This window comes from Protomyctophum bolini (genome assembly GCF_963924005.1).
Source record: "Protomyctophum bolini genome assembly, chromosome: 13".
In the NCBI taxonomy this organism is placed as follows: Eukaryota; Metazoa; Chordata; class Actinopteri; order Myctophiformes; family Myctophidae; genus Protomyctophum; species Protomyctophum bolini.
The window spans coordinates 30,474,468-30,485,871 of NC_137874.1; the positions used below are offsets into that span (position 1 = coordinate 30,474,468).

Below are 11,404 nucleotides of genomic sequence, written 5' to 3' on the forward strand. Positions count from 1 at the left end.
TTTGCATGTCTTTTAATTGTAGCTTACATGCCCGTTTAAATGTTCAGAGCATCACAATGTTCAGATCAATATTCAAGATAGTACAAGTCGTTTAATCCTTTGGCATACTACTCTTTATTCATTATAAGCAACAGTAAAGACATTTTACACAAACTGTGCGATAACCATACAGAAACTTAGGCATTTTAACAAAAATCTCCTGTTGCTAGGCATTTCCATGAAAAACAATGTATCATACAACGTATACATATGAACTAATGTACAAGGTCCATGCATCAGTGCACAGCCAAATAATGTTTGGAAAGTATGAGTCAGTATTATGCTAGAACAATGAGCATTCTGAATGAATGAGTGAGTGAGTGAGTGAGTGAGTGAGTGAGTGTATTGTCTGTGTCGTGTTGAGTGTATGTGGGTGTGTGCATGTTCATGAGAATGGCCCCTAGCCATCTGTATCACAGTCCAAACAGGAGCACCGCTCCATCCACCATCGTTGTTAGTGTGGTGGGTAGAAAAATAAAAAGGGGGAGATTGAAAACAAAACGTAAGGCAGAGGGAGTGTGGCGGGAAGGGGGGCTAAAGCAGACGATCTGAAAAGAAAAAAGGCTTGGGCAAACATAGCATTGGGTCAGGCATGTTGGGGTTGGAAATAAAAGTGGGGTTAACAAGGCATGTGTTGGTTTCAGCCAGACTTGAAGAGGAGAATAGCCACTTGACCCAGGTAGAAGTAAATGAAGTGCTTTGTCTCATGTGTCACATAGCTGCCAAAGTTCCTTCCCACGATGCAATGCCATGTGGGGTTGTACTTCTTGTCAAACTCCTGAACGAACAAAAAAACAATGTAGATTATATTACACTAGAGGGCATTATACAAGTGTATATAAACCAACAGCCCCCCCCCCCCCACACACACACACACACACACACACACACACACACACACACACACACACACACACACACACACACAGTCAGTCAATACACACTCTTCATCACAGAAGCCGCCAATCAAAAGGCACCACATATTGTCCACACAGTGACGTAGTCACATGAAAACTACAGACAGACATTATCCCTTCCGTAGAAACAATAGTCTTGTAAACTGTTTGAGTACCAAGACTTATGAGTCCTTTGCTGTTACATGAAGTGACAGCAAAGGGCTGTCTGTATTCACGGGACGACGACTACATTTTCTCAGACGGAATTGCATGCAATCAAGATGTTTCTATTGCTCGACAGTTAAGGCACAAATTGACGAAAGGTTCATAAATTTGCAGAGCATTCCTTTAATAATGCTGAACTCTTTGTCCCGGGTACCTTTTTGATATAGGCAGCAATGTCCTTCTCGATGTTATACTTCTCCATGGCCTGTGTAGCACAGTCCACTGCATCTTGCTGCATGTCCTCAGACATGTCTGCATTCTTTATCACTGCCTTCCTGTCACTCATGATCGCTACAGAAGTACAGATAAAGAGACAGGATAAACGTGACAGCAGCTTGAGGCAAATCATAGTAAAAAATAAATAAAGACAGATAATATAATAAACCTACAATAATCAGCAGTTGCAAACGTAGGGGCAGGTTTAGAATTTCACAAATTCTCAAATGCTGCCTTTGGAATCTGGATAAATTCCCTTCTTGTCATATTTCAGAGAAAACAATCATCATGATCTATTTCCTTTCAACAACTTCTTAATTTCGAGTTTCCCACTGGTTCTTAATTGACTTGTACTGTTAAAGGGATTTAACACAGTCATTGTAATTTGTGTTAAATGAATCCAGAAGAATGTATCAGTTTTTCTGGCACTCATTGAACCACTTGATGGAAACAGTCATGTACGCTGCAAGTATCACACCATGGCAACGGTTAATTCATCTACAAATGCATTTTCTTTCTCCCAGCAGGATAATACAGTACACACCAAGGTTTGCTTACAAGGTATGGCAGCAAATTCTACTTCAGAGAACTCAACAGAATTGATCATCTGTAGGAGATGGAATGGAGCCCTCTTCTCTGCCAGCCATATTGACAACAGTACAAAGCACTAGAGTCAACTCCTTTGAACACATTTGAGTCCAAATCCCCAGCTAATTTAAGCATTGCAAAGGAACACCGTCAAATACCTACACACAAGCAAAAATGTGGTTATTATGTAAACAATTTCTACAAAAGGTAGTATTGTGGATAGTTCACCAGCAAAGTGATGAACGAAATGTAATGTGAATTCCATGAGCTGTCAGTTGTAGTGGGGTGATGTGTTAACTCCCCTTTGTGATGTACCAAGCAGCGGTTAACTTAAAATAGTATTGGGAATTGAAATGAACCACTTCTTAACCCAATACTGTACTTTCAGCAGTTTACCAGAATACAGATGCTGGGGTTTATGTAGTTAAAGCACAAGAGAATTAGCTTATACGTTACTCTACAAAAGAGAACACCATCCCATTGTGAACTAGTGATGCTAATAGGGTACATTTTACATCCCAAAACACAGATTATTGATAATGGATCCATGGACGCACTACTGTACTCAGTACTGTACTGTACTGTAATTTCATTCCATTTAATTTACTTTGTTTGCATATACTTTGCACTGTTGTTTGCATAACTCTTTGCAATTGTCAGATTTAGAATTGTGTTTATTTCTACATGAATACAACCATAAAAGATGAAATGGGAGTTAAATGCTGCAATTTGTAAAAATGACAAAATATGACTCCTAACGTCGTTGAAGCGGGACTCATAAAATGTCCATGGGACCCATCTAAAAGACCACCCCTGGGACCCATTACATTGAAAACCTATTTACATCACTGAACCTATAAGTTTGTCTCACTCTCAGGTATGACAAGCCCATGAAGTCAAGAACAATGATGAAGCACCAATTATGTTATCAGATTAAAAATGCAATAGTTAAAAAACAATAAAAGGTGTAAGCCGCAAAAAAATATCTTAAAAAAAAAATAGTTTCCCCAGAAGCTCATGTTTAAGGAAAGAAGACAAACAACTCAAGAGTCCATTCCCTTGCTCCTTGGGCCAGTGTCCCCCTCTGTTCTGTGTGCGAGCATAATTTCAATTTTGCACGCACTCATTAGCCAGCATTTCCTGTAAAGTCCAATGTGGTTGTCAGTGAGGTCCTTAAATAAAGTACTAAATACACAACATCACTGGGTCTCAGTGTGGGGTCTGGGGGCCACCAGGTCCCCAGCTAAATAATTAAGCTGGGTCCCTGTAAATCCAGGAGTGTACAAGTGGAACCACTTGGATCTGTACTTTCTCAGAATTAAATACTGATCATTTTATAGTGTAGATTGGGCCATTCCAATTGGGCATCCGTGGCCTAAGCATATCAAATTGGGGGGTAAATTAAAAGGTTTGAGAAACACTAACATAGCCGAATAAAGCCGATGATGAACCTGGGAGGAATGTGCTTAAAGGCCTCGCTGTCCGAAACACCTGCCCATTCGCATAGACATAACTTACGTGGATAATTATACGACTCTCCCGACAAGTAAATCATGCAGGTTCACAACATCTACAGTTAAAACAGTTCCAACTGTGGGAGCATGACATTGCAACAAAGCCCCATTAGTAGATAAGATAAAGCAATACACTCTACAAGTTTAGACGCTGGCTCATGAGAATCATTCAACTTTGTGAACGCCTACAAATTGTAAGCCAATTCAATGATCTTGCAAACAACACTGCAAACAACAGTGCGTACATCAATTAATTTCGCTCGGGTTCTGGTTAACTAACAATCATTGAACCCACATCACCCGCCATGCAATCATCATCCATGCTTACCGTCTATCAATGAAGCTCAGCGTGTGTTGAGTAGGCTTTGACAGTTCGTTTATTGCTCATTTATGCTGCTACATGCGACGTAAGGGTCTGCTCCGCCTTCTGCATTGCATCGCTTTTGTTATTGGTTCGACTCAGGCCGCCGCCCGACTGCTGGCGTTTTCCACTAGCGGCCCACCGGCCGCATCTTATTTCCACCCAGAATGCACCGTTGCGCCCCCAGGGAGAGTGATTGATCCCTACTTATCCTTATCGTTGATCCTCATTCTTCATGCACTGATATTCTAATAATATCGACCTATATTATATAGGCTCTACACAGCTAGAATAATTGCTTCACTACATACATGGTTAATCATTCTTCTATTTCCTATGTGTCCAGCTTTGAGGGTTTGTGTAGCTCTGATCCATAGCTCTAATGCCATTGCAAGGCATAGAGCTATGGACCAGAGCTTGGGTTTGTGTAAACACAAATATTGTCTTAAAGACAAACAAAAACATTGAATGCCATTGACAATGAATGGCCAGCTTTGAATGTGTGTCTTTACACAAACATTGAATGCCATTGACAATGAATGGTACATAATGTTCTATACAAGTACAGAACATATGGGGGCTTAATTGGTTATTACAATTTTACAATTTACAATTTAGGCATTTAGCAGACGCTCTTAATCCAGAGCGACTTACATTAAGCAAGAACAAAAGCATGGGAATACATCACATAAAAACATTCATCATGAAACATGCGTAAGCTAAGAAAGTAACAGTGGAATATCTATATAATGAAATTTATACGTATAAACTTTACATATATACTACTATGCTATACATATGTACTATGGCGTGCTATGACTATATACAATGCAATTCTAGTGCTGTCTACATAACATGCTATAAGTCTGTTTCAAATGCTATCTAAGTCTACAGAAGTGCTATCTAGGGTAGAGTAAGTGCTATGGGCCATGATGGAGTCTGAAAAGGTGGGTTTTCAGACTACGGCGGAAGATTGGGAGTGATGCTGCAGTTCTGACTGCCATGGGAAGTGCATTCCACAGTTTTGGAGCCAGAAGGGAGAAGAGTTATGGAGTCTGATGACTATTGGAACAAAGGACTGACTAATAGAGGGTAGTGGGAGTGGTTCATCAGGATAACTTCCTCCTCCTCATCCTCTCCAGGTTGTCCAATTACGGAAGCTAGCCTTCCTCATCATCATCTTGCCTTATTCAGTTTGTTCCTTGTGATGATCAAACCATGGCAAAGAAGAAGAGGACACTCGTTGGTCAGTACAGACTTTACAAACACCTGCAGCAGCCTGTTGCATACCTGGTGAGGATGAAGTTATGAACAGCTTGCGCTGTCCCTTCCTGTAGAGGCGAGGGCCTTGGTGTTTTCGGTCCAGTCCATTAGTAGCATACATTAAACTTTCACTAACAATTTGGCCCCCCACACTCAAATGAGCCTATTCCCAAACATATTACTTCACAATAATAGTTATGAACTCACATTCACACCTGGAATGTAAAAAAAAAGGTGAAAAATAAGTAAATAATCCTAGAGGTGCTAGTCGCCCCGCTCTACCAGAGCTCAGTACTCATGATAAAAATACTTTTTATAGTGTGTTGAACGTAGGTTTGTGCTCTACTAACTAAGCCTATATTATACAAATACATAATTACATAATTTCATAGATAAAGTAAAGAAAAAAGGCTAGGAGTAACCTTTCTTTGTTCATAAATAGTGGACATTTGTCCTTAACATACATAAATATGCATGTTTATTTCATATACACTTGCTCTCTATGTAATTGCAGGCATGTCACGGACCAGATTCCTTAAAGTTAAATTATAATTAAACTTCTGTGAAACCCCCAAATCACCAGGTATTTGGCCACAGATACTCATATGAAGATATTTTGTGCTAGGGCCCACATACAAAACTTAAAGATTTTTTTTTAAATAGCAGAATCCTGTTACACCAGCAAGCCGTATTGTACTTTAGGGATGTTTTACATTTTACAACATTTTATAAGTTTATAGTGTCAAATCTCAAACCTAGTGTGATGGATGTCATGGACCTAGAAATCCAAGCAGCTCCACTGCCATAAGAAAAACACAAACATGTATTACTATGACTGAAAGTTTTATTGAAGACACCGATCAACACACTTCCAACACCTTATCTGAATCAAGAAAAAAATAACTCATCTTCCTCATGTAAAAAACCTCCTAGGGGAAAAAAGACACATTAATGACACACTCCCTTGAAATCCCCATGCCTCCCTCTTCCCTCCCTCCTCTGATTATGTGCACCCACTATTTACCACTCTCCTTATGCGTGGATCCATCCTGCACCTCCCAGCCCGCCTCCTGGTTTTGATCCGAACTTTGCTCCTTCTTTTAATAAACACCAGAAAAAAGGGGAAATTCTTAAAAAAAATAAAAAAGCTCATCCAGATGCCACCATCATGTCTCTGAGGTTCCACATTCACAAAAAAGTAATTTGAAACGCCAATTAAATTAAATTTGTTAATTTGGTGGGAATATCGGGCATTATGCGGGCTGGACTGGGCCGGGGTCGGGATCTTCTCCCAGTAAAATGCTCCCATGCTCCTGTTCCATGTATCCATCCTGAAGCCTAATTCTAATCCTGAACTGATCCTGAATCCTGATCCACTGATCCGGCTCCGGAATGGAGAGACAATGAGCCCAGTCCAAACCTTCAGAATACCAGTCAAAGAGAAGGAGGCCAGTTAGAATCACACCTTCGCACATAGTAAATAATAATACAAAAATCTATCAGTAAATACATCTAGGAGGTTGAATATTTTGTGAGGGGGGAAAAATCTAAAAAAGGACACTATCGAGTATCACTTACAAACAAAAGTTTGTATTTTGAATGTTGAAACATTAACCAAAGCCAGAACACACGATTGCTTCTCCAAACAAAAAGTATTACGTACTACATCCAGATAAAGGATGTGGTCTCCAAACAATAAAATTAGGAAATTCTGTGCGCAGAACCACAGGGCCCCAAGTAGCCTTACTGGTGCATTGAACTATAGAAATATGAAATGAGGCATGCAGAAGTAACTACAGCAACTAGCAAATAGCAAAACAAAAATCTGTTACTATTGAAAACATTCAATAATGGTACTCGGGCATTGTCAAGCGAATTTTGAGCGTAAAAGAAAAACAAGGAAGCCCTATTATGTAGATTTCAGAGTTTAGAGGCCACAGCATCATACCATTGACTCCAGTTTTGACACCTCCTCCTCCTGTTTATCCTAATATGAACTGTGTTTCCTGCTCCTGTGATCCAATCCTATACTGCTCCTCTGATCTCTACAGAGAGACACACGAGAAGGTCACAGTACAACAGTAAATCCAAGGTCAAGAAAAGCAACAGCCTCCCCACATAAAGCAATACAATGACAAACCAACCAAAACAACATGGTGCCATTACCCATCAAAAAGCTCCTGGATTCAGCAGAGGAAACATATCGTCGCTATCGGGCAAAAACCAGCCATCTCCCATTTTTCAACTATCTCCATTTTGTATATTCCATTTTATATCAGTGCTATAATTGCTATTGAACACGGTTTATGTCTGTGCGTGGGTTTTACCCACACACCAATCTGGGAAGCGGGAACCCATCGGCAAAAACGGGGAAAAAACAGCACCTTCTGCCGTTTGTTTCATTTGAATTTGCCTCTGGGGGCGCTGCCCAATAGAATGTGGATAATTGGTCCGTTTTTCACACAGACTGATTGATCCTCAACACTGTTAGTTAAACCACCCAAGTCCAAATCTGGAGATCATTTTTTCCATCATTGATTTGGATGACAAAGTCATTAATGGTCAAAAAACACCTAACTCCACTTGAGCTGTATGTGGGTAAAGTGATAGGACACATTCAAGTATGTGACAATGTATAGTCACCATACCAACTTTGATGCGGACCCCTGATAAGTTAATATTTTGGACATAGCTGATTTCTGCCCGACAGCAGAGATATCATTTTCAGATAAAGAAAGAAGGGGTGGGGGTGGGTGTACATTACCTCGAGGGGAGGGTGTGAAGCCAGGTGACAAATAAGACAGGCCCACAAACAGAACAGATACTCAAATAATAAAAACCGATTTGGTGCTACGGGGAAAAAATAAGATAACCCTGCCAAAGAAAAATAACAAAGAAATGGAAAAATAAACAAACCACAGTAGGACAACACTGAAAGGGTTAACAGAGCAGATGGGGGTGTGAGCTCTGTTTTATATTCAATGTCATGACGTTTGCTCTCTTCCTGGCAGTCTGAGGTGCGTTGTTGGGTTGAGCTGGCTGGTTTTTTACAGAGGGTCTCGTGTATATCTAGGAGCGTGAGCGAGAATGACGGGGGGAGTAGCGCGGTGACGCTCTGCTGCGACGTGGCGAGTAACTGCGTGACCCTCTGTTGCTCCGGCTCCGGCTGCGGGAGCGAGAACGAGAGCGGCCGTAGCTGGGGCTGCGTGGACCATCCACTTTCACACGAACGTAGGCAGTTTCTCCCTAAACGCACACACACGAAGAGGAAAGCTATTCCATGAGATTCAAAGAAACCAGGGATTCCTGCAGATACAGAGCTGATAACATAATAAAAGCAATTGGATGAGCAGTGAGTGACTTGACAAAAACAAAAAGACTTTAGTAAATGTTTGATATCAACTCAGTGCATTGAAATATATTTAACCCATTCTGGGCGGGAACCCCTTTTGGTGTTTTAAACATTATGTTGTAATTTAGCTATTGAAAAATAGCTAATCTACAAGTTCATAGCTACAAGCTTGTAGGTCTGCTATTTTTGAAAAATCGTGAAAATATTTATTTCAGAAAACTGGAGGATTTAGATTTTTTTTTAATTTCGAGGTCAGGCCTAAATGGGTTAACAAAGTCACAATATAGCAAACACTAAATGCAGTCCATGCCTGCATTAGGAACCCTAATGCAGTTAAGACCTTTTCTGTAGTGGCATCCACCATACCTAAATTCAGTGATTCAGTGTTTTGGTCTATCCAAGCACTGCAATAGTTGATCCAGTAGAAACAAAACTGATACATCAATTTGGCGCAGCCCCAAAAGCATCCATTTCAGAAAGGATAAACTGGTTTGTTATATCTATGTTATATCCATCCATCCTGAAAACAATCAGTACTGTGTTCACCTTCATTCCATTTGTCTCTTCAAACATTTACAATGCGAAAGGATTCAGAGAAAAAAAGCGTCTTGATTGCAGTTATGGCAGTGAGTGGACGAGGAAAATTAGTTAAGGTCTTACCTCGAGAGACCTGTCCAATCCCAAAACATAGTCCCCCCTCCCCCCCCCCCCCGTTATTCCTTGTCGAGTTACTCTACGACTGTAAGCCAAACCTACCTCATGAGAGCGAAACTTAGTATTATCCAGCTTGCGGACGGCATAGGTCATGTCTTCTTTGCGAACGAACTCCACCGCCCCGGAGCCATCACGGAACACGTCAGCATAACATACATCACCTGCCTCGCGCATGTGGTCCTTTAGGTCCTGCCAGCTTCCACTGGGGGGAAGACCTGGAAACCAAGAATGGGTGAGAGATTAGCATGTAATTATGGCTAAAATATACTAAATTTTGCAACTAATAGTGATTATTAATGACATGGTTAAATTGTCATTGCATTTCTTCCTAGCATTTTGTTTTCTTTTTAATTATATAAAGTGCGTCACAAATAAAATGTATTGTTTTTAGAATTTTTAAAGTAAGTTATTGTCAAACAAGTTAGTTATAAATAAAATTAGGTAACATTTTATTTGACATTCTCCACATTATACAATATACAGCATGTTCTCATACACTATAAATACAGATACATACAGCAAGATTTGCGATAAGAGATAAGAACACAACACCCACCTGACACAATAACCCTGTACTCTGAACGCCGTGAAGGGGGTCCGTATCTTCCTCTGGGGGCTCCTCCTCCCATTCCACCACCACCACCTCCTCCACCTCCTCCTCCTCCTCCTCCTCGGCCACCACCTCCACGTCCTCCGCTTCGAGGAAACTCGACACGCAGGCGGTACCCATCATAGTCATATCCATCGCGTCCATGAACGGCGTCCTCGGCATCTCTATTAAGACAAAACGTCCATTACTCACTGATACCAAACCCAGGAGGGGTACGTGCTCAACAGATGAATGCACACAGCCTTGAACCACTCAGTCATCTGTGTAAACAAACACTTTGGGTCAATATTTGGCAGTGGTGACATTAGTGTCTCAAAATGAGTTTGATTTAAATAGTTTATTTTGAATGTTTTGCCTTGTTCGATATTAAAGGGAAAGCTATCTTAATCCGATATGTAATTAATTAAATCACTCACTCAGTCACTCTTATCTATGGGAGCAGGTGGCGGCGGCGGCGTCGTTACGGCCATTTTGGAAAATGGCTGCCATGGTTACCGCGGCTTAAATCTGCGATGGCGCTGGGCCTGTAGCCAAAAATGCTCCCATCCTCAGGGCCAATATGCTCCAACGGTGTGCCAAATGTAATGCCGTTGTCGTAAAGGTGCACAATTAAAATATCAATTAAAATTAATTAATTAAATTATTGTGCGGACTCGGAGACGCCGGACTACTCTCCCCTCCACGGACAGGACCCCACTTGTGAACCAGTGTGTGCGACGTGCGTTTAGCCCTGGTGCTAACGCTCTGGGCCAGGTCTAATGTGTTTAGCCCTGGGCCAGGTCTAGTGTGTTTAGCCCTGGTGCTAACGCTCTGAACCAGGTCTAGTGTGTTTAGCCCTGATGCATAGCCCTAATGCTTCCATGCTTCTAATCATAGAAGCATTAGGGCTATGGACCAGAGCTAGGCCAGGTCTGGTGTGTTTAGCCCTGGTGCTAATGCTAACGCTCTTGGCCAGGGCTAGTGTTTAGCCTTGGTGCTAACACTCTGGACCGGGGCTAGTGTCTGTTATGCACGGTATATTCACCTCGGATCCTCGAACTCCACGAATGCAAAGGGCGGTCCTCCTCTTCCGTTTTTCAGGTCGATGTCTCGGATCGCTCCGTACTTGTAGAAGACATCTTCCACGTCCTTTGTGCGGATGTCGGGGGGAAGGTTCCCCACGTACACCCGACAGTCGTTGTTCCCCGCAGGGCCCCGGATCACTTCCCCGCCAGACATGCCGATAATCAAGCTGCTGCTTTTAGCGCGCAAAGGCTATAAATAACGATGGTTTGCCCTTCGGGACAGCCAAATTATCTACAACCACTCTCTAGTTAACGTTACACGGATGATAATAATGTGTCGCGGTGGGGGTTAAAAAAACAAATAGTAAAATCTCCAACGAAAGCCAAGACGAAACTGAAGAAAGAAAAGCAGTCGCGTTGGGAGGTACCTTACTCTAAGGGAGGTACCTACTAGCTTCTGTAGCTTGACGAACAGAGGGCCTACTACGTCATCGCAGCAAATGTCCTGGTGCGCTCCTTTTGATACACAGTGTTTGTTTTCTCAGAATGCATGGACATTTCTAACTGGATTGCCGCCTCCGCCCTGCTCGCGTACCTCCGGGATAAGCCGTATGGCTAAAAG

At 41.7% G+C, this 11,404-nt stretch overlaps 2 protein-coding genes across 3 annotated transcripts; both read right to left on the bottom strand.

Annotated features, from left to right (window-relative positions):
- Positions 1 to 100: 100 nt before the first annotated feature.
- dynll2b (dynein, light chain, LC8-type 2b) lies at positions 101 to 3,930 on the bottom strand. Its single transcript, XM_080779945.1, has 3 exons — positions 3,807 to 3,930; positions 1,315 to 1,451; positions 101 to 817 (listed from the first exon to the last, which is right to left on the bottom strand). Exons 2-3 carry the CDS (start codon positions 1,444 to 1,446, stop codon positions 680 to 682), a joined length of 270 nt encoding a protein of 89 aa, XP_080636071.1. The 5' UTR covers positions 1,447 to 1,451; positions 3,807 to 3,930; the 3' UTR covers positions 101 to 679.
- Positions 3,931 to 5,928: 1,998 nt separating this feature from the next.
- Positions 5,929 to 11,336, bottom strand: srsf1b (serine and arginine rich splicing factor 1b). 2 transcript variants are annotated; one of them, XR_013965139.1, is made up of 5 exons: positions 10,803 to 11,336; positions 9,725 to 9,942; positions 9,211 to 9,383; positions 7,051 to 8,348; positions 5,929 to 6,522 (listed from the first exon to the last, which is right to left on the bottom strand). XR_013965139.1 is itself a non-coding variant. In XM_080779941.1 (4 exons), exons 1-4 carry the CDS (start codon positions 10,994 to 10,996, stop codon positions 8,172 to 8,174), a joined length of 762 nt encoding a protein of 253 aa, XP_080636067.1. In that variant the 5' UTR covers positions 10,997 to 11,336; the 3' UTR covers positions 5,929 to 8,171. The 2 variants fall into 2 exon arrangements, 1 of the variants encoding a protein (XP_080636067.1); XM_080779941.1 differs by having other exon boundaries at positions 5,929 to 8,348.
- Between the last annotated feature and the right edge of the window lie 68 nt (positions 11,337 to 11,404).